This window comes from Idiotropiscis lumnitzeri, chromosome 12, assembly GCF_059441095.1.
Source record: "Idiotropiscis lumnitzeri isolate Australia: NSW breed Sydney's pygmy pipehorse chromosome 12, RoL_Ilum_1.0, whole genome shotgun sequence".
NCBI classification, from domain to species: domain Eukaryota; kingdom Metazoa; phylum Chordata; class Actinopteri; order Syngnathiformes; family Syngnathidae; genus Idiotropiscis; species Idiotropiscis lumnitzeri.
In genome coordinates, this window is record NC_142402.1 from 2531105 (window position 1) to 2552918 (window position 21814).

Sequence of the window (21814 nt, forward strand, 5' to 3'; positions counted from 1 at the left end):
TTTTTTAAACGAGATATTGTAGTTACCAGCACTGCATGCGCAGATGAAGAGCCCTTGTCACTCACATCGTAGGGTTCACGGAAGTAAATGTGGTCCAGCGTGTTTTGTGATTCGCTAAGATGTAGAAATACAGTATTTAGGGGTAATGATGAGGCAAGGCTTTTTGATCTCATTTCATGAAGATTGCACTCAATGTTATATCACGACAATATCTTCCATAAAAAATTAACCAATCTTCGTGGCTGAATTATTACCATCACCATAAATGTCCACCAGTGTTGTTTTCATCAACGATGACGAATTATTTTGTTAACACCCCGTTTTTCCATGACTATGACGAGCGAAACAAGGTTATTTGATGACGAAAACATGACGTGACATACATGAAATTTTCGTTGACGAGACGAGAAAATTGATGACATCCCTCCCTATTGTACATGTAATCTGTCTTTCAAAATATTGCAATGAAGTGCAACCTATCTTTCGTTTGGGCACGGCCACCACTGGGACAGCACACAATGCGCATGCGCCGCGCACGCACGTCACACATACTGGACGCACAAACACGTCTGCGGTCATTCGTCTCAGCTCGCACACACGGACACGCGTTCCTTTGATGGACCATGGCGACTGTGACACTCACAAGGCTACTTCGATCTGATACCCGCAAGCTGGTGCAAGTGAACAAGACATATGTTTGATAGAGTTTGTACTTGTGCTATTGTAGTATAGAGCAAGTCTACTACAAGTCTATGTTAAAACGTTTTTATTTTATGATGCTTCAAGTGAAATAAAGCCACAACAGTTGCCAAATAAAACCTTTTGGTTCTCGGTTCATTTTGGAGAAATGAGCATTGATTCCACTGTTATCTGTTTGTAATGCATAATCCTTAATAGTCCAACAGAAAGCCTTTGCTATTGAGTGGAAACCTTGTATTCCGATTTTTAACTAAAATGGACTGAAACCTTTTTGAGTTTTGGTCTAATAAATTTACAAAAAACTAGAATAAAACTTTTTTGGGGCGTTTCCGTCGCCTAAAACCGACTAACTTTTTTGAGTTTTCGTCAACTAAAACTAGACTAAAACTATCACGAATAGGAACGACAATCTGACGAAAACTAATAAGCATTTTCGTCCAAATGACTAAGACAAAAATGCCTGCCAAAAACAACACTGATGTCTGCTTCATGTTTCTAAGGGGGAGTGTATTAAAGTAAAATATAAATTTACGGTATTGTTACTCCAAACAAGTTTGCAAATGTTAGCTCCCAGCTCTCTCCCTCCATCCACCCGGAATGCATTTTGGGATCCGGATGACGTCAATGATGTCAAACCTAGCCATTCAGACTGTGGTCACGTTGCAAAAAATCTGATACTTATGGAAATGACGGATGCGACTCTGGCGTCGTAAAGTCGAAACGGCGTAGGTTAGGGCTGGGCGATATGACCTAAAATCAATATTGCGAGAAATTGAGCAATTTTACCCCAATAACGAACGTTTAATGGGCCGCATGTAGCCCCCGGGCCGTAGTTTGCCCACGCCTGTGGCTATCGCGTCCACCTCTTAGACGTTCTCTCGCATGGTGTCGCCTCCGTTATAGGCTGTTGTCACTTGTCGAACCTTGCTTCTCACTTTGAACTTTTAGCACAGCATGGTTGTGTTGTGGGTGGTGAAAAAGAAAAGGTTGGACGCGCTGTTTTGGGTGCTTACGACGCACTTTGTAGTTCATGTTCTTTTGCTCAAACATTGTCTTTATGGAAACCAAAACATTTCCAAACGAGACAAGTGCAACAGGAGCAACTTCAACTAACGTTACTTCATCTTCAGCCACTTCTGGATTTGACTCGCCAGCTACGACCGTGTCGTCTGTACTCTTACTTGTTCTGATGGGTGGAGTCACGTGACTGCACACGCTGTCTGTCTTAAAGAGGCATGAAAATAGCCGCAGTCGGAAAAGACTTTTCTTTTCTTTTTTTTTTAAACACCGAATTTACCGACATGGGCAAATTGATGTAGGTCATTGTAATAAATTTTGGTAACGATAAATTTTCAGTTTATCGCCCAGCTCTAGCGTAGGTCGAGTGCCGTGTAACTCGAGGACCTCCTGTAACTTGACTTTGTTTTGGCATTCTTGAGACTCGAATTGACTTTGTTGAATGTAAACCAAATGCCTTGTCAAGTTTATCGCAATCTTTTTTATTTATTTTTTTTAAATTATATGTGCATTTAGTTTTTGAAAGCCAATTTTTTTTGCTGCTTTTGCTTTAAAAAAAAATGTTGTGGTTTAAGCATAGACATTTATACAGACCCATTTTGATCTCTTCTGATAAACTAATATGTAAACTTCGCAAAGTTAATGTCTCTCTCTCACTTACTTTTTACACACATGAATAGATTTGAACAGATTGTTACCAAAAACAATATAATTATGTAGTTTCTTAATCTGATGATTGCAGTACACGTTTACACCCTTATAAATTTTAACATGTCAATATTTATCTTCACAGTAACTGTTAGACACTTTTGTAGATGTAAATACTCGTGCAAAGCTTTGTTAAAAAAAAGGAGGATATTCATTCTTCTGTTTACTTTCAGTTCATTCTGTTAAAGTTGGTTAATTTTTTTTCTATGATTTTTTAATTTTTAAAGTATTTTTCGTACTCCAATATATATTGTGAAAGATTGCATGATTTGACTTATAACTTGCTAAACTATGTAATCACTTGACTTGCTTGATTTAAAATAAAAAGTGGCTTTGTTTGTTGAAAACTAGCATTGTGTTGAGCTGCTGTGAATGATGAGATGAGGGCGAGTCATGTCACATTACTCTCCATAGTAAAAATGGTTGTCTTGACCTGTCTCTCAGCATCTGCCTTGTCTTCCTGTAAAGTCATTCGTTAACCCCGATCATACAGACGGATGAACGTTTTCGAGTGTTGGCAAAGGTAGCAAAAAGCACACTCACGTCAGGGTTCAGTCAAGTTCGCAAAGGTTTGCTAAACATTCTCCAAACGTTTGCTTACAGTTGTAGTGTTTTCATTCTTGTCTTGCAATTATAAAAGCAGGGGTGAATGTCTGGCAAATTTTTGTTGAATGTTTGTGACCTTGAATGACCCCTGACGAGGACGAAACATTCTCTACCTTCACAAACGTTTGGCCCCTTAAGTGGGATTGGGGCTCTACCGTCTAAAATGCAGATTTAATTGGATGGCTTAACTCAACCAAATCACTATCAAGAAGTAGGGCAACAAACAGGGAAACAAAAAATAAACAATTTGCAGAGTTGCACTAATACTCTGAAACTATATACTAATATACTAATACTATATACTAAAAGACACTTGTAAATTTCCCTTTTCTCGAGCACCAAGAAAAATGCAAAATAATAGAGCAATCAAATGTGTAAATTTAGGAAAATGCACTATGCTAAAGAAAACAAAATAAGTCTTGTTTTTTAATTTTTTTTTTCAAATATATCCGTTGTCCAAAACATTTTCCTTCAGTATGATGCATAATTTATAAGCAGTAAATTGATATACATAATCAAAAAGTACCATGCCCATGAAAGGGGGAAAAAAATTAGGAGCATATTTTTTCACACTATAAATAACTATATTGTAACAAACTTAGGTGTTGCTGTAAAGGGCTTGTGGCAAATATCTCATGTTTTGTTACTTTAAGTACTGCTATGTCCGAGTTAAAAAATGTAGCACACACTGACTGGAAATGGAGTGCAGAGGACAGCTCCAGTTTGATGTCAACCACAGGCATACAAAAACTGTGTTTTGGTTGTAATAAACTAGAGAACACTGACTAATGCCTTGCTTTGTGTTATTTGTGATTAAATGCGCCCAAATTGATGGATTTTGTTGCTAACACAGGTTAGCCATGACACTCAATACCCACAATTGTTCTGTTTATGTCACAGATGACACGAACTCCCACATGTGCGTTGTAAACAATCCATACAGCCAGTGGGACAAGCACAGGACGAGGCAGTTATGGCTGAAAAACATAGTGCCAATTCAATAACTACATTAAAAAACGACTAGTCTGTGATTTTGATCGTCAGTATCAACGTGACTTGTCGACTAATCTTGTCAGCCTTACTGTAAAGTCTACAAAGAAATGACCATGATAAAGATGTCCTTTAATAGTCCCACAATGGGGACGTTTGCATTGTTACAGCTGCAAAGAAATATGTTGTTTCAAACCGTGATCGCTTGTCCTAAAAACTTCACTGAAACGGCGCAAATGGAACATGAATGTAGGCAGTCGAATAGGTCATGTACTCTGTCAATTTTTGATCAAATCAATTAATTGATCTCTCTATATTTATTTATTAATTTTTAATTTCCTCAAAGATTGCGGCCACTTGTCACATTGCTGTTGCTGCTGCTATTTCTACTTTATACTCCAACTAGTACTGAATTTGAAGAACACATATATCAGAAAGATTTTTTTGCATGCTTAATTGTCGTTCCGTTTAACGCCTAGGTGATGAGTCTTTGCTAGAATAGTGGGAATAAATTTCATCAGCCTAATTCTCTGCAATATTCACTCATTCTTGTACGTCCTTTCAGGTAAAGCGGGAGGTGGGTGATGTCAGCATTCTAGTAAATAATGCTGGCATTGTGACGGGAAAAAAGTTCATGGATGCTCCCGATTCCCTAATCGAAAAGACAATGGAGGTCAACATCATGGCGCACTTCTGGGTCAGTCTTGAATTTCACTTGACTTTTATATTTTAAATGCAGAACAATTCTAGCTTTAGTTGTGCTGTTCCAAAATGTCGGTCTGCTATGGCCAGTGGATTACATGGGGCTCTCATGAGCTACAGCAGGGGTGCCTTCCGTTTTTCAGCATGCAAGCTACTTAGAAAATAACCAAGTCCAAGTTTAATATATATTTTTGAAAATATAATTAGAATTCCTTATATGCACAGTATATATTGCAGTATCATGCACAACTGCATGAAACCATGTGCGCTAGTTGTATTGTGCAATATTTTGTGTCCTGACTTTACTGATGACAGAATGGAATGGAGCTCAGAGCAAGCTTTGCGCACGCCTCCAAATGAACATTAGGCTCGTTGGAACAGATACTTTGACTTAATGATTATTTGTGTTGTGGCTGCCGGTTGTGGTGGTGGACGGCTCCTCCGTTCTGCGGCTCATTCTCCAGCACCGGGGAAACCGCAAGCGCATGCCTTAGCGCAGGAGTCCTCAACCCTGTTCCTCAAGGGCTGGTGTCCTGCCTGTTTTCCATCTCTCCATGCTGCGACACACCTGATTCAAATGATAATACAATACAAGATAATCAGCAAGGTCTGCAGAAGCTAGATAAGGTTCCTGATAACTTGTATCTGGTGTGTTGCAGTAGGGAGAGGTGGAAAACAGGCAGGACACCGGCCCTCGAGGAACAGGATTGAGGACCCCTGCCTTAGCGCATCGCCTGCTCTCCAGCCAGTGCGAGACACCCCGCCACGGAGCCCACTGCAAAAGAAAAATCCTCCTCTCACTTTGTGTTTCAATACTTAGCTGACATGTTTCATTACCATGGACCATATCGTTTTTATACATTACAAGTTTTAGAGTAGATGGAATAAAATAGTAATTGCTAATTTTACTCGTTAGTCCCCTTGTATGTGCATGCATGTGAGGCATGCAACAGGTCTATGACTGGCTGCTCTGTATGCCAATGCAATAGATCGGAACCTCTTTTGCAAGCTACTTGTCCATCGCGATCGAAGCAATGGGCACCCCTGTTCTACAGTATATAGAATGAAATTGTACATACTAAACAGTTGTAATGCTTGTCTATTTTCCCTAACAGACCTATAAGGCCTTCCTTCCTGCCATGATCGCAAATAATCATGGTCATTTGGTCAGTATTGCCAGCTCTGCAGGACTCATAGGAGTTAATGGTTTGGCAGGTACAGTATATGATTCTTTTGGTCTTAAAATGTATGACTATTTAATCATTTAATAATAGTGCGGTTTTCCTATTCAAACGCAAATTGTACATTAGTGGTTCTCAACTGTTGCCACCCTGGGATGGATTTTGCTCTTGTCAGTAAGTTGCCATCAATTTCATACAAGTTAAGAATAATGAATTGCTTATAACATCCAAAAAACGGTGATCAATTGACACCAAAATTCATCTGGGCATCCCTACCTATTACCACTTCAACATATCAAAAGGATTAACCTCTCCGTGGCTGATTTATATTAGAATAAGGAACTGTGGAAGTGAGCATAGGTACGTAGATGAGGTTGGAAGGAGGGCGCACTCCTACAATACTTCTTTGCTGATCACGGTGAGGATGCACGGCATAAAAGCACCAGCCGGGATATTCACAGAGACTCAAGTGGGAATGAGTAGACGTGCACATTTATTTGGATGAGGATTATTTTTTACTCTATGCGACGTAACTACAACGCGTTTTATTCTTTGGAACTCCATTGAACGTTCCAATGCGGTCACACTTGGTTGTGGAGGCGGCCTCCTCGCTGAAACGTTTTGTTCACTGAACATTGGCGCTCACGAAGCAGCACTGTGGTGCGCACCGTTCAAAAAGATCACCTCCAGCTTTCATTGATGAGGAGTTTATCCGAAATCGATGCCGACTCGCGCCGCTACGCTGACAGCTTCATGAATTGGCTGTAAGTGTTGGAGGACATGAACGTGCATTATTGGCAACAGCTAGGCATCACCGGCACCAAGTCGCCGGTAAGAAGCTAATTTTGTTGCGCTAACGTCATCTGTTTAGCGACCAAAAGCTAATTGCTGCCCCGAGCAGTGCTGATAAATAACACCACCAAAGAACCTATGTTGTTACTCGTGGGGGGTGGGAGGTGTAAACATCGATACCTGACTACCTCCTCACACTAAAAGATTAGGGTAGCTAAATGTCCAAAATATAACCAGTCGGAGTTTGTGTGCACATTCTTGCTATTGTCCGCTTCCGCAATCGATCGGCACAATATTTTTGATTTTGTGGAGGTGATCGCATGAGTCAATAAATCCAAACTATTGTTCTGAATGCTTTTATACCTTCACAGGTTTAAGAGGACAAGAGAAGTGATGTCCATTTGCATTTTGGTGGCCGTTTTAGACCGCATAACTGAAAAGCCGAGCAATAATACCTCAGTGGCCTCCCTGCTGTGACGTAGACACTGAAACAGGAAAAAAAATAACGAGCCAAATTCCAAAAGGTGCCATCCCAATTTGTCGTGAATCTCATCACAAAAAAAAACCCCCACTAGACTCTTAGGGGGGAGCATTTTAGTACTGATCATTTTTACCTGCAAATCTGTAATATAAGAGCCAACGTTAACTGTGATTCAAGTGTCCCGTTAAGTGAGACCAACATTAGCGACATCTAGTGGACACGTAAAGTCAAAGCATCCTATGTCGCTCAAGTAGGAAACCTTGATTCACTCATATCAAACTTATCAATGTATTATTTGAAGATTATTTGTGTTCGTTTAAATAGAGAAAGTTGACATGTTGTTTTTCTTAATAAAGTAGATCGTCACGATGAACGAAAATAAACTACAACTGGATAGGGTTATATTTACAAGCTTTTTATAAAAAAAAATAGTTTCTCCACAATAGAAGGTTAAAGGCGGCACCTGTTCACACACTATTTTGTCATTAAAAAAATGTTTTTAGATGACACTGACGATGCTGGAAGATTTGCTGTTATAAGATCAAAACGGTCCACAACTTTTTGATTGAATCTGGTCATAGTCTCATCAAGTGCATTTGATGAGCAAAACAGACATATTACACAATATATCGAAATGAACCAGGCAGCGATGAGTGAATGTTGCGTAAAAAATTATTTAAAGCTGATTTAATGCTAAATGATGTGAACATACTTATCATCTCCCGCACGCCATTTTGAAAGAGGTTGAACTTCCGCAGCCAATGTGTGACGATGCTCGCCAGAATTTTATTGCATGGTTTGTGTTGAATCGGCGCCCAACCGCTTTCCAGACCCACTTTCTAAGTGGGCATGGCTTGTTTAGCTAGTTGTTACACAAGTTGGCGCCAAAACAAACTATTGACAGCCATCAAATGGTTTTGAGCCGTCAATCGGTCATGTGATATTAGTAGAAGAATACAAGCGTTGAAGCACGTGTGAGTGGGGCCTTATACTAAGGTGTGACTTGTATCTTTTAAAGTTAGAGATCCAACTGGCACCCAAAATCCCTGTTTCCTAATTGCGTTGATGTTCTTTTGGCGTTTGGCAAATACTTTTGGTGCATTACTGCCGGAGGAAAGATGGACAAGTGCGTTAATCCACCAAAAGTATTTGCAACCACCAAAGAAAGAGGGCGAAGTCATGAACTGGTAGAGGTAGTGGTAAGTCATGGCTCTTCGTGTGACATGTTGCTAGTATTGAATGCAGCTTCCTTATGCCACAACAAGCATTTATAGCACCAAAAGGTTCAATAACCGATCAGGATTCTGTCTTTGGCCACAATTGACACAGTTTTTTTTTTTGTTCTTTTGCTTTTAAAAGAAAAACTCTTGAAAATTAATTTTCATCCACTGGAACCTGTTCACTGTAATCAAAACGTGCATTTGGAAAATCACTCTGATACTATAACACCTCATTGACAGTATATGGGTTCGGAGAGGCAAAGCACGCCCCCCACCCAGTAATTTCCGTGCTTGAACTAACTCTTGCCTTTGATAGTAGTGCCTATGGTCACGTGTTCTTCACTGATATGGTCAGGTCACTGCCAACACAGTCTCTTGCTTTGCACTTTGCTCCCAAGTTCATGTCCTAATGCTTCTGCAGATAGATATGACTTAACCATTCTACCCTTTGACCGATATGGACAAAGTTTATCCAACTCATTCAAAAGACTCCCCATGTAATAATAAACTCTAGTTTACTAAACGGATGGTTACAGTGTTCAGCTCTCGTACAATTTGTTTACAATCAGCCAAGCACAATCAAGGACATATTAACAAAGCTGATTTTATTGTTGTGTTCATGTTCATCTTGTCTTCATGCATTTTCTAAATACTGCAGAAGGAAGACGTCTCCATGAGATTTGGTCTATTATGAACAAAGTAATTATTATCAGGTCGGTGTGAGGTGCTGCTGCATTACTGTGCCAGAACACAGATGTCTGTGTTAAAGCTTAGTGGTGGTAACTGTGGTAGCTCATCAAACAGCCAGTGGCATCAGGCAATTGTGATGCAATTTGTCTCTTTAGTGCAACAAATATTGGCATAATAAACTTGCTGCACCTGTCCAGTGTCTGCTATTAGAATTGAGTTTTTCTTCCAGTGAAGATTTTAATCAAATTCAAACACAAAAGACAGTAGTGTTCAGATATATGAATGATTTGAACAATTATTTATTTATTTATTTTACATTGTTTTGATACATAAAATGAACAACAGTTCGTGTATAAAATGAGAACTAGCTTGTTCTGTTGCACTTCTGTTATGCAAGACATTTAATAGAACTATTTCATATCAATGGTGTCTTTTTTATGTATTTATTTTATTTTGGGGAATCAGCAAAGCTAAGTTGTTTTGAAATTAAATCTACTGGGGAAAAAATCAGGAGTTAGCTTAAATTAGGATTTTTTTTTTTTTTACATAATAGCCATTGTTATTGTATCCATCCATCCATCCATCCATCCGTTATCTATACTGCTTCTCCTCGCTAGGATCGTGGGGGGCTCTGGAGCCTATCCCAACTATCTTCGGGCAGTAGGCGGGGGACACCCTGAACTGGTTGCAGGCCAATCGCAGGACACACAAAGATGAACAACTATCCGCGCACACACTCATACCTAGGGGCAATTTGGAGTGTTCAATCAACCTGCCATGCATGTTTTTTGGAATGTGGGAGAAAACCAGAGTACCCGGAAGAAACCCACGCAGGCACCGGGAGAACATGCAAACTCCACACAGGTTGGCCGGAGCCGGGATTGACCCCCACGACCGATGCGTCTCTCACTGTGAGGCCATCGTTCTAACCAGTCGGCCACCGTGCCGCCCTGTTATTGTATCGTAATATCATATTTAAATTGTCTATCGTATGGGATCGTGTGAGTGATGTGAGGAGCAGGAAATGGACCAAGAATCAGTTGTAGTTAAGTCTTTATGAGAATACAAATTAACAACAGAGAGCAGGGCTGGATTTAGAAGACATAAAAGAAAGCTGACATATTCACTCGAAGAAAGCTTGACATACTGACTGTGTCACTGAGTAACTCGAGCTTAAACAAGTGTTTAATAGTATCAGATGTTTCCCATAAATCAATAATACACCATTAACTTTCCCCTCTCATTATTTGCAGAAGTTACACAAATCTATTAAACTATTAAAGTTGTTGCTATATTGGTAATCAATTGTAATCATTGTTACTTGTACCAACAAACTGAGTCTGATTACTTTTAATTCCACCATTGGCTAATTCCTTAATGCTCCAACTTGCAATACATATATTGTTCCATCCATCCATTATACAAACCACTTAATCCTCACAAGAGGACGCGGACCTGCTATTGCATTGACCATATTTGGATAAATTTGGCCTTGTTGAGGGCCATACGTGCGGGTTGTAAGTTCAGTATAGCCCTTAATCACAAGAAAGTCTCAAAGGGCTTAACATGCCTCCCCACTATTAATAAATATTTTGGTCAATGCTGAAATATATATATATATATATGTGTGTGTGTGTGTATGTATATATAAGGGGAGCCCTCTAATCTCGTTGCACACTTGAGTACAATGACAATAAAGGGATTTCTAATTCTAATATATATATATACATATATATATATACATATATATATATATATACATATATATATATATACACACACATATATATATATATATATATACGGGTAGAGAGAGAGAGAGTGAAATTCATGTTATAACAAAAAAAAAAATATTATTAAAACTTGTTTTTTTATTCCCCAGCCATTATTTTTGTATTTATTCAATTACTTCTTTTTGTATTTATTTAATTACTTCGACTTTTACCTGCTGGTACGCCGTCCGGTGTGCCCTGTGAAATGAAAGGTGGCATTCTTCATTTATTTATTTATTCATTTATTCATTCATAACTGACAGCCTCGCGCTCCGCTCATGCCCAGGCGGAAGTTGTTCCTCTTCGGCTTAACTGCCACGCACGCCGGCCGGTCTCCTCCGGAGCTCTCGCACGGTCCCGAGCGAAGCGAAATGTCGCCGCGCTCATGCCCGGGCGGAAGGTGCTCCTATTCGGCTTAACTGTGACACACGCCCGCTCTCCTCCCCCGGAGCTTCCATTCGGTTAAACTTAGGGGCCGCTTGACACCGCCCGTGCCCGGGGAAAGTGCTCCTCTACGGCTTAACTGCCACGCACGCCGGCCGAAGCTCTGGTACGGTCCGAACCGCGCGAAACGTCGCCACCAATCGTGTCCGGGGGAACGTGCTCTTCTTCGTCCACTCTCTTCTTCGTCCACTCTCCTCTTCGGCGCACGCCGGCCGTCTAACCGCTCCAGCGCCCCCTCGTGCCGCTCGGCGAAACTACAATGCCCCCGAATATTTTTTAGACCCGCGAAGCACTGAAGCCGCGAAAGGTGAACCGCGAAGTAGCGGGGTATTACTGTATTGATGATATGGCAAATATTTACTATACTGTAACGAATTGGGTTGTCTGTTGTCTGTTCTCGTGTTGCCATTTGTGTTTCTCTGAGTTACCTTGTGTCCGATTTTTGTGAATGCATCGCGCAACTCACTGATTGGGAGGTGTGAGCGAGGGAGCGCGAGAGAGAGAGAGAGAGAGAGAGAGAGTGAGCGAGCGAGTGATCCGTTGAAAATGACGGAACGAGTTGCCCGGTGTTTGATTGGTTACGGCCAACAGAGCCGTTTTCTGTAATAATAAAAAGTCAAGAACTGAATGGAATTCTGTCGTGGTCTTTTAAAGACGCTACAATACGTTTGACGTCGAGCCTCTTCGTCATGGTGACGTCATCCGTTTCCGCGTTCCGGTCTGAGAGTGTTTGCTAAATTGCTAACGTAGCCGTCGTCTTATTTTATGTTTCTATATGTAATGGTTGGAATACAACATTTCTGTTTTCGAAGCACTTATTACTCTGTAATTCATTTTCGCGATTAGCACGCTTATCGCCGCTTCGTTCGCCGACTCGTTTAGAACGCTTCTTGTCAGCGGGGTTATTTATTTGTCATCGAGCAGCTCGTTGCTGTTGCTGTGCACGGACTTAGATATAATACAAATAAAGCTCATACTGCTGCGACACAAGAAAGCTTGGCGGCTAGTATTCAAGTAGCGGTGAAAGAAATTACTTCTGGGACAACGAGAAATAGGGCAACGCTATTCTTTTTTCAAAATCAGTACTGCGAGACCTACTGCGTGAAATAGGGGCACAAAGCGCAGCTTTGACGATCTCAAATTTGCGTTGTCTGAGATTGCAATTTCGGTTCCAAAACCATACATCGTTCAGCCGTACTACGGCGGGAAAAAAAGCATGTTTCCCAGGGTAACACATGCCCCCCTCAGCATCGCACCGCGCCCGCCCAGGGCGCACGCCCCACCATTTGAGAACCACTGGGGTAAGGCATTCCAGAGCACTGATGCCTGAGTAGAAAACACTCTCGAACTTGCTGTATTCTTTTTGGCTCTCTGGATCACTAAAAGACTAGCGTTTTGTGAACCAAGCTTTTAATAATTTCGTGAATTCATCATTAAGACAATTTTTTTTGTAACACTATTTGTGTACGTTCATTTTGTATTTTTTATAAAACTTGTTATTTTAAAATTAAAAAATGTGCAAATGTATACATTTGAGTATGGTTTCCTTTAGTGCTGTCAAGTGATTATTTTTTTTTAACTAATTAATCACAAAGAAATTCATGATTAATCGCCATTAATCACATTTTCAACTACAATTTTTTGCAAAGCTTGTTACAGATATTTACTTGAATAATATCTTGGAATTAATGCAAAATCACCAAATAGGAAGTATATTTAATTCAAAGACTCTTCTAATAGCTTTCTTTGACTCTTAAATATGATCTAAATGGAGACATCTTTACAGACATCTTTTTTTTCAAAGCATTTCTCAAAACAGCGCCACACTCCAGCAGTGTTAGTTTACATGGCCCAGTGGTAACATGAACACAGTGTTTTGTTCTGAGACTTGCTAAATATGTACAGCTAATATGGCACAATATTTGCAAAGTATGCAAATTATTTTTAAAGTAAATCAAACTGAGTTAATTGAGTTAAAATATTTAACTGAGATAAAAAAAAATTGGATTAATCACCTGAGTTAACGCTTTAATTTTGACAGCTCTAGTTTCCTTGTATAAAGGAACAACACATTGGAGTTTGCTTGCTATAAATTGCCATAGAACTTTTGTAACATTAAAATAATCAATTTCAATGGAACGCTCACATTTTGGAGTGAAGTATACTAAATGTTAAGATTGTACGCATTTCACAATTTCTAATACACTATAATAATAGTTTATATATATATTTTTTACGATTATGCCAATTTTGTAATCATTGAGTATATTAATCGTAATTGAATTTCGATTAATTGCACAGCACTAATTAGTCAAACATTTTAATGCATGAGATGTAATGAGACAATGGAATAATGAATCTTAAGACGTAGGCAATTTGACCGGCTGAACTACAGAACCGACTTAGTGCTATAGATTTGAAATTATTATGCCAGAAGCAATGATTGCAAATCTATCTCAGCATGCAGATGTGATCTTAGTCTTACTGTAAATCGATGTCGTCTTATTTTTGTTTTACTTGTAAATATAAAACAGGAGACTATAAAATGAGCTAAATGACTACTATATCCACTATGAGTTGCAATTTCCGCGTTTTAATTCCTTGTACTTATTGCTGCCGTTCCCCTGTTTAGTAGCGTACAGCAAGCAAAGTGGATGACTATCACAAGCATGGAAAATCTGAATGTTTTATATTAGGGTTTATGTGCAATAGATGTGTTATACAGAAATGAAAGACCAGAAACAATTCCCCGTTCTGTACTCTGTTTAAGTGATGCTTTTTCACATGATCTGAGCTGTGTTTCATTTTGAATCACCCATCTCTTGCAGACTACTGTGCAAGCAAGTTTGCAGCAGTAGGTTTTGCAGAATCAGTGGGTCTGGAACTCCTGGCAATCGGGAAAGATGGCATCAAGACCACCATTGTTTGCCCATACTTCATTAATACTGGAATGTTCGATGGATGTCAAACTAAGTAGGTGTCTTCACAGGATGTCAATGACGGTAACATGTAAAGACCTTTCAACGTGGTGTACACTGTTCGACTGCACATTATAAGTAAATGCGGTGGCCACATGGGAAACGGCTCATGAGATAATTCTTTACAAACCACATAAATCATATTTATGATCTATATCAGAGGCAATGTTCCCTCTAATTTTTCATGTGTCTGAGCAGACACACAAGCTCCCTGAGCAACATCAGATGTGCACGCTGTGGCCACACACCAGTATCACGCCTGTTGAAAATCTTGGATCATAGCAAGTTAAATGGCTTATTAAAAGAATCAAACTACAGCAGCAATTTTCATTAGTTAACTTTTAATATAACTTATTTGGCCCACTTAAAATAAAAACGAACAAAAATCTTGTTGGGTGAGGGTCATGTTCTGGACAAAAAAATTGTTCACATTAAAAGATTCACATTTTGCACAATGTATATACTTATATGTGCATATATATCCTTTAGAATTGTTTTAAACCTTGAAAAAAAAAAACATCATTCTGAAGGCGTGGTGGTGCACCACAATGAATTACATGTAGTGGAAACCCTGCCCATAAATTATCTAATAGTAACAGCATTTAATGATTAATATATGTCACTAGAATATGCACAAATCTGATTTAAATTTTACCTTATTATTATTAACATAATTTTCCTTCCTGTATTTAATATATAGGACAAGCATTTTGTGTACTGATATGTCTGTGCTCTCATCTACTATCAGGGTATGCCAGGGTGCATTTTGAACACTGCACATAGTCTCATTCTGCACTATTTCGTTGATTGAGTTCACAAATTCAAAGGCATAGTTTTTGCTTCGCCAGCTTTCTGGTATACTCACATACTTTGCCATGTGATCGTGGATCTGTTTAACTGACAGCATTGATGCATTCATTTTGATAGCAAGTAAAACATTGTCAATGAGAACTTTAACTTGCTCGGGGTCAGATTTAGTTTTGTGTGACAGCTCGTTCTTTTTCTCTCTGTCTTTTGCGCTCTCCCGCAATAATGTACCGATCCCCTGTCCCATCTTGAGTCTTCGTACAATTCCAACAGCTTTCAAATGACATTTCTGCTGAATGTGACGCTTAAGGTAGTCCAACTTCCATTCAGTCCACATTTTTCCCTCGGAAAACTCATTTGCTACTTTGGCTTCGCAACATGTTTTGCAGAGTAAACCTTTCTCACTCGAAAAGGAAAAAATCTCACTCAGTTTCACCGCTTGTTCTTCTATTTTCACATACTCCGACAGCCATTCCATCTTAAAAGAACCACATTTCTTTTTTACTTTGGCTTGATGAGTGGATGCGTCACTGACCGTTCGTTTCGCCATGATAAGGGGTTAGCATCTGCGTCTCTTAACTCCGCTGCACTGTTGTTAGCTAGCTAACCTGCACGGCGCATATGGGCAGGGCACATTCGCGACGTTCTGCTCCGATTGGCTGCGTAGCCGTACACGAACGGTACGGCATTATTGGCTGGACACCTGTCACTCATTAAGTTACATTGCAAAATGGTACAACATATATATATATATAACTGGTCTAATTAACTAGATTATATCAGTTCTAAAATTAGATATTAAGTAATGCGTTTCTGTTTTATTTTATTTTGTGCGCTGCATAGACGTTCTTGTGTGCTGAGTGTGTGCAAGCAGTGCCAATTGCGCACGCGCGCAGCTTAGAGGGAACATTGATCAGAGGTATTCAATTAAAAGTCACAGAGGTCCACGACGAAAATTCAAAGTCCAACTTCCCGAAATGTCTAGCCTATGTTCACATTTTTATATAGTTTCATTATTTAGTCATTTTCAACAGAGCACACTTATATACTAAATATTGAGCAATGTTCCCATTAAACACCTTTGCCAGTCAAACAAATTTAAGGCGTTTATTTCACATTCAAGAAAATGTGGCTCCAGGAATTTAAGGGTGCCACTTCCAGAAAAAAACAGTAAAATATCTCCTGCAGAAATATATCAAGTGCTAAGCATTGAGTTAATATCTTTACCTTTTTTTTTAATCAAAGAGTTATCAGCCTAAAAAAACCGGAAAGCCTAATTATCCAAGGAAAACAGGTCAACATGTTCAGTACACAATCAATAAAAATGGCTGTCCTCATGAAAAACTAATTCAAAATGAGCTTTGACACCACTTTTTCTTTTGAATATTTTTTAACTTCTCTTAATGAGAAAAATGAGTTTGTGACTGCCCTGCCAGTGACTTAAATCTGGGTTGGAAGGGAGTCAGGGCCATTGGGATTTGGTTGATTATTTCACACATCTCAGCTTTGTGTTTTCCTTTAAATAATGTTTGTGCAACCGCAGTAAACACTCCTTCACAACTTCCTTTTTTTTGTTTCCCCAAAATCCATGATACTTTTAGTGAACATTTGTTTGCATGGCGCTGGGCTGTAAACGAAAATGTAAAAATCTGTTATACTGCACTCGAACTTCGATGTTTTTGCGTGCGCTCACCTCAAACTTCAGCGGATAACTTTGCACAAAAGGGCGGTGCTTTGTTTCGGAGTGGCGCTTCGCAATGTTGCGATGGTTTCGGAGCATATGATGCACACTGGTTTTGAATTGGCTGCAGCCAGAACGAAACTAAATTTCTCCGTCCATTCATTTAAAACAAGACGCATCGACCTCGCTAACTTTTTATCAAGGCATACTGTCAGCAGCACTCTCTTCCGGTCTGCTGCGCAATTGGCAGTGGATCGTAAACATAAGATTTGATTGGCTCAAATCAGTGACGCCTTTTCCGTATTTACTAGAATTGCAGCGCCAACGTTTACGAATGCGCCCTGAAAAAAATTCATCATAGATTGGCCATGGGTCCGGTCCGAACCATGCGGTACGTCATTTGGTGATGCCTGATCTATATTATTGAGTCGAATCTTTGTAATGCCACTGAGGTCTTGTGAGTTCATTGTACAAGAGCTGTTAGTGTAACTGCTGATCGTGAAATTTATAGTATATACAACTCAATGAGTGTTTTGCACATTATGTGATGGATTGATCACAGACATACAATTTAATGGCACCTAATTATTTCACACTATAATATTTAGGAAGAACTGTCTGATTATATGTCGTAGGTTTTGTCAAAATTAACAATATTTAACAACACTATTTGATACTTTTGACACAGAATCAAACAATACAGAAACATTATATATAGATACATATATATATATGTATATATATAGATACATATATATATATATATATATATATATATATATATATATATATATATATATATATATATATTAGTGGAATAAAAATTTGGTCGAAAAATACAAGAAGTAGCCCTACTATGCAGAAAGAAGTTAGTGAAATAAAGCCAAGCTATCATCTGTTTTATTAATTTAAAATTTTTTTCATTTAATCACTTTTTTTCTTCCCATTTCCTGAACGCACCAACACTTTTTAACTGCAGTTGGGTATCAACCAAATCCATCCTGATTTTCTCATTTCCAGAGACGTTCAACTTTCTGTCATACTGTCACGACTATTCAAGCATAGAACTGTAAACTGCATTCATCTTTCACATCTGTTGCCTGTATGAGGTGATGGAACAATCCCTCTATTTTGCATTACATTACTGATTATTAGGTGATTCATATTAAAACTGTGCTATTGATTGTGAAGTTCTGACAACCTTTTGATGGAAACTACAATGCAAATTATTTGAAGACTATACGCAGAGAATCATATAATACAAGACAGAATCCTCAATCCATAAACACCGATTTGAAATTCGCCCTAGGTCTCTGTGATGATGTTCAGCTTATTCGACATAAGAATGACTATGTCTCACGTTACCTGCCCTCAAACTAAAATACCGCGCATAAGATGAGACGGATGTTGAAAGATGTGTCAAATTGTATTTGACGTCCATCTTGCAGACCTGAAAGCCCGAAGTCATGCTTTATAGCAGCATCCGGAATGTCACTTTATGATTATTGTTCAGCACATGAAGGTGCTAAAACAAGCCCCAAGTTCTAACAGTAACAATGCTTGAGGGCTAGCTTTTAGTATTTGTGCAGTGTTGCTATCAATTAGTATTCAGTACATTTGGCCAGGATGATAAATGTGCATTCTGTGCTTTATGAAACATCACTAGGATGTGTCAGTTTTTGTATTTTCAAGTGCCAACAAAAACCTTTCATGAAAATGTTGAGTCCCTCAATATTGTTTATGGGTCATTTTCCGCCTCCAAGCGTTATTGGAATGAATGGATTTAGCAGAGCTTGAAGTAGGCATTGCATCAGTGAATGATTTGGTAGCCCAATACAGGCAAAACAGCAACTGATTGTTGTTTTATTTCTTATTGTCTTCAACAGATGGCCAAGACTGCTCCCAATACTTGATCCAACTTATGTTGCCAAGAAGATCATCCAGGCTGTCCTCACGGATCAGATCTTTCTTTTGATGCCGAAGAGCATGTACATCATTGCTGCACTCAAGAAGTTAGTATCTACCGTTTTTGCTGAATTTTACACCATTCAATTTTACAACTTTCAGAAGCAGAATCAGAATGCCCTTTCTTGTCAATGTACTCCATGTACAGCAAGATTGGAGAGCTCCCCTCTCCAGTGCAATATAAGAATTTTATTCGATATATCAATTAAATTAAGCATTAGTTAAATAATTAAATATGAAATAAAATAAATAAAACACATTCTGTTGTAGTTCCACAAGGTAAGGGTAGTTGTGTGCGAGAGTTCAGCATGAAGATGGCTCTCGGGGAGAAACTGTTTTTCAGTCTGTTAGTCTTTGTTTTGATCCACCTGTAGTGCCTGCAGGTCGAAGTGGTGTGAGCCCGGGTGAGTATTGTCCTTGATAATCTTCTGAGCTCTGCTGAGGCACCGGGTGGTGTAAATGTCCGACAGGGAGGGGAGAGGACAGCCAATAATCCGCTGCAGTGTTTTTACTGTCCTCTGGAGCCTCACTGTCTGCCTCAGTGCAGCTGCTGTACCAGGTGGAGACACAGTAATTCAGCAGGCTCTCAATGAATAGTGGTTGAAGGCCAGCAGGTTGTCCAGGTTGTTTTTCCTGAGGACCCTCAGGACGCTGATGGACCTTCTTTATCATTGCTCTCGTGCTGTGTGTCCAGGAGAGGTCATTTGGGAAATCTGTATTCCCAGGAACTTGAATGTGTGGACCCTCTCCACACACACGCCTTTGATGTATAGGGGGTGGGGGGGGGGCGGTACAGTCTTGTTTCTCCAGAAGTTGATGACGATCTCCTTGGTTTTTGCGGTGTTCAGCAGTAGCTTGTTGTCCTCACACAAAGCCGTTGGTTTCTGGACTTCCTCCCTGTGAGCTTTCTCGTCTCCTTGCATGTTAGAGAAAGCAGGCATTATGCATTTTGACCAACTACTGTCGTATCGTCAGCAAATTTGACGATGGTGTTGTTTCCATGGGCCGGGCTGCAGTCATCATCAATTGTATTTTGGTAAGTGTAAGGAAATGTTAGTCACTTGTTCTCTAGTCACGAGCTACTCATTTAAAAAATACAGTTCAGCTTAGCCTTTGGCTAATATCATAATAATCGTAGTGAGCAAAATGTTTTTAGCAGTATTTCAAACTAACGTGATACTGCGTTTAAAAACGGAAGATGCTGCAAAAGTATGTATGTTCAAAGGCATTTTTTAAATGTATAAAATGCTTTAATGTTCTTAAATTCTATAAGAGGGGCAACAATAGGATGATGCGGGTCCCAGAACGACAACAGTTCACAAACACTGGTTTTGAGTAATTGTTAATTTTAAATTAGACTTTTTAATCCCACTCCAATGTTAAGCATGAAGTGGACATTTACAGTAATAGCCGTGGAAGGCGGTGAATTTTGGACTTATGCCTTCAGTGATATTTAGTGACCTAATCCACCTCTTAATAACATACTCAAGTCACAAAATAATTTCCAAAAGTAGCCAATGTTCACACTGTAGAGCGTGTTCCTAAACTGCTAATAAAAACAACTTTGCAAAGTCACGGACGATTGTCTTTATAGTCTCACTTCCAAATTCTGTCACCCACATGCATTGATACCAAAGAGGCCTATATGTGGCATGAGAGATGAATGTTTCATGTATTTGAGGGTATTTCTAAAATTAAAAAAAAAAAAAAAAAAAACACACTTGCCTTTATCTTCCGATGCATCACAACAACCCCAAACCTCTACAGTACAATATAGTACTTCACAATAAATCGTTCATTAATATAAAAACTTAAATAAATAAATAGCATTCTCACCAGAAATGCTAATGCCGACAATCCTGCCTGTGTGTGCATGTTATTTTGTCCACTTGTAACCCATGTTTTGGCTCAGCCTTTTTTTTCTATTCTTATTTTCTGTTAATGGGATTTTTTTTTTTTAGCGCTGCTACTATTTCCTACGGACCTAGAACGCACCGCAGCGTGAGTTGACGTCCCATCTCGTACGAGAGACGTAGAGAACTTTATAGCATTTTTTTCATACGGGTTGAAGGAGAAAGGCTCTGAATAGACCAAACTGGGCCGTTGAACTTTTTTTGTGTAAACTGTGAGTGAATGGAGTTCGAATCCTGTGGTGTTTTTTTGCCAAGGAAATAAGATTTTTTTTTGAAGACTATCGATCCTGGTGAGTGTTTTAGTCGAATGTGCCTAATTAACATTCCTGTGTCAATGTATCTCATAATGTGAAAAAAATAAAAGTAAAAACAGTCAGGAATGAAGTTTTGTGAACGTTGAGATTGTTATTAGCTAATGGTGAGATGTAACTGAAAAAAAGTAAAGAATTGGAAACTATTTTACTCGCACATGCCTTCCTAGCAAGTGCACTACCTCATGAGATAAGCTAACAGGCTCACGGAAGACTCCATGTGTGTTAGATACACATTTTTTGTATTCGATTTAATTTTTTTCACTGGTCGATTGTTGCACTGTTGTTTTGGGGGCCACATTGAATGAATGCTCTGCACGTTTCGCACAGGCTGTTTTTTGGGACTGATAGAATCGTCTAAAGCTTGAACTGCACCGACAGTGGATTGGATGCCTCGTAGGACGCCTGCGAGTGACGTTCGTATTTCCGTGGCCACCTTTTTCCCTGGAGGGTGGTAGGACTGTCAAGAGGATTTCTTTTTGGACAAATCCTTTTCCTTTTTGTTGTTTTTCTGAGATCTCAGACATTTTTTTTTTTTGTGGGTCACCAACTTTGACACAAACTGATACCAACATGAATACACGTTTGAAGAAGAATTTAATGTTCTAAGAGTTTAAGATATATAAATGCAAATGTTCACATATATCTACTAATTGCTCTTAGTGTGTCTTATTTCAGTTGGCGGTTTCTTCCTGCTCTAAGTAGAGTTGCTGCCGCCAATCTCCCTGCAACCTAAGATAGATGAGCCTTGAATTGAATACCTATGAATAATTGGTACACTGAAAAAAATTCAGATTTATTTTCTGACAACTTAGCTTAAGTGTGCCGCTGAGTAGTTTCAATTGTGGTAGTTACAC

General features: G+C 39.2%; 1 protein-coding gene across 3 annotated transcripts in view; it reads left to right on the top strand.

The window, feature by feature from the left end:
* The window catches only part of LOC148325172 (epidermal retinol dehydrogenase 2-like), a 37894-nt gene that overhangs the window by 4955 nt on the left and 11125 nt on the right, over positions 1–21814 (top strand). For 2 of the 3 annotated variants that reach the window (XM_088311155.1, XM_088311156.1), the window contains exons 3-6: positions 4586–4717; positions 5838–5937; positions 14131–14275; positions 18655–18780. In XM_088311155.1, coding sequence (XP_088167281.1) covers positions 4586–4717; positions 5838–5937; positions 14131–14275; positions 18655–18780 — 503 coding nt within the window. Of the gene's footprint in view, positions 1–4585; positions 4718–5837; positions 5938–14130; positions 14276–18654; positions 18781–21287; positions 21374–21814 lie in introns of all 3 variants that reach the window. The other variant, XR_015846156.1, reaches the window with a different exon arrangement.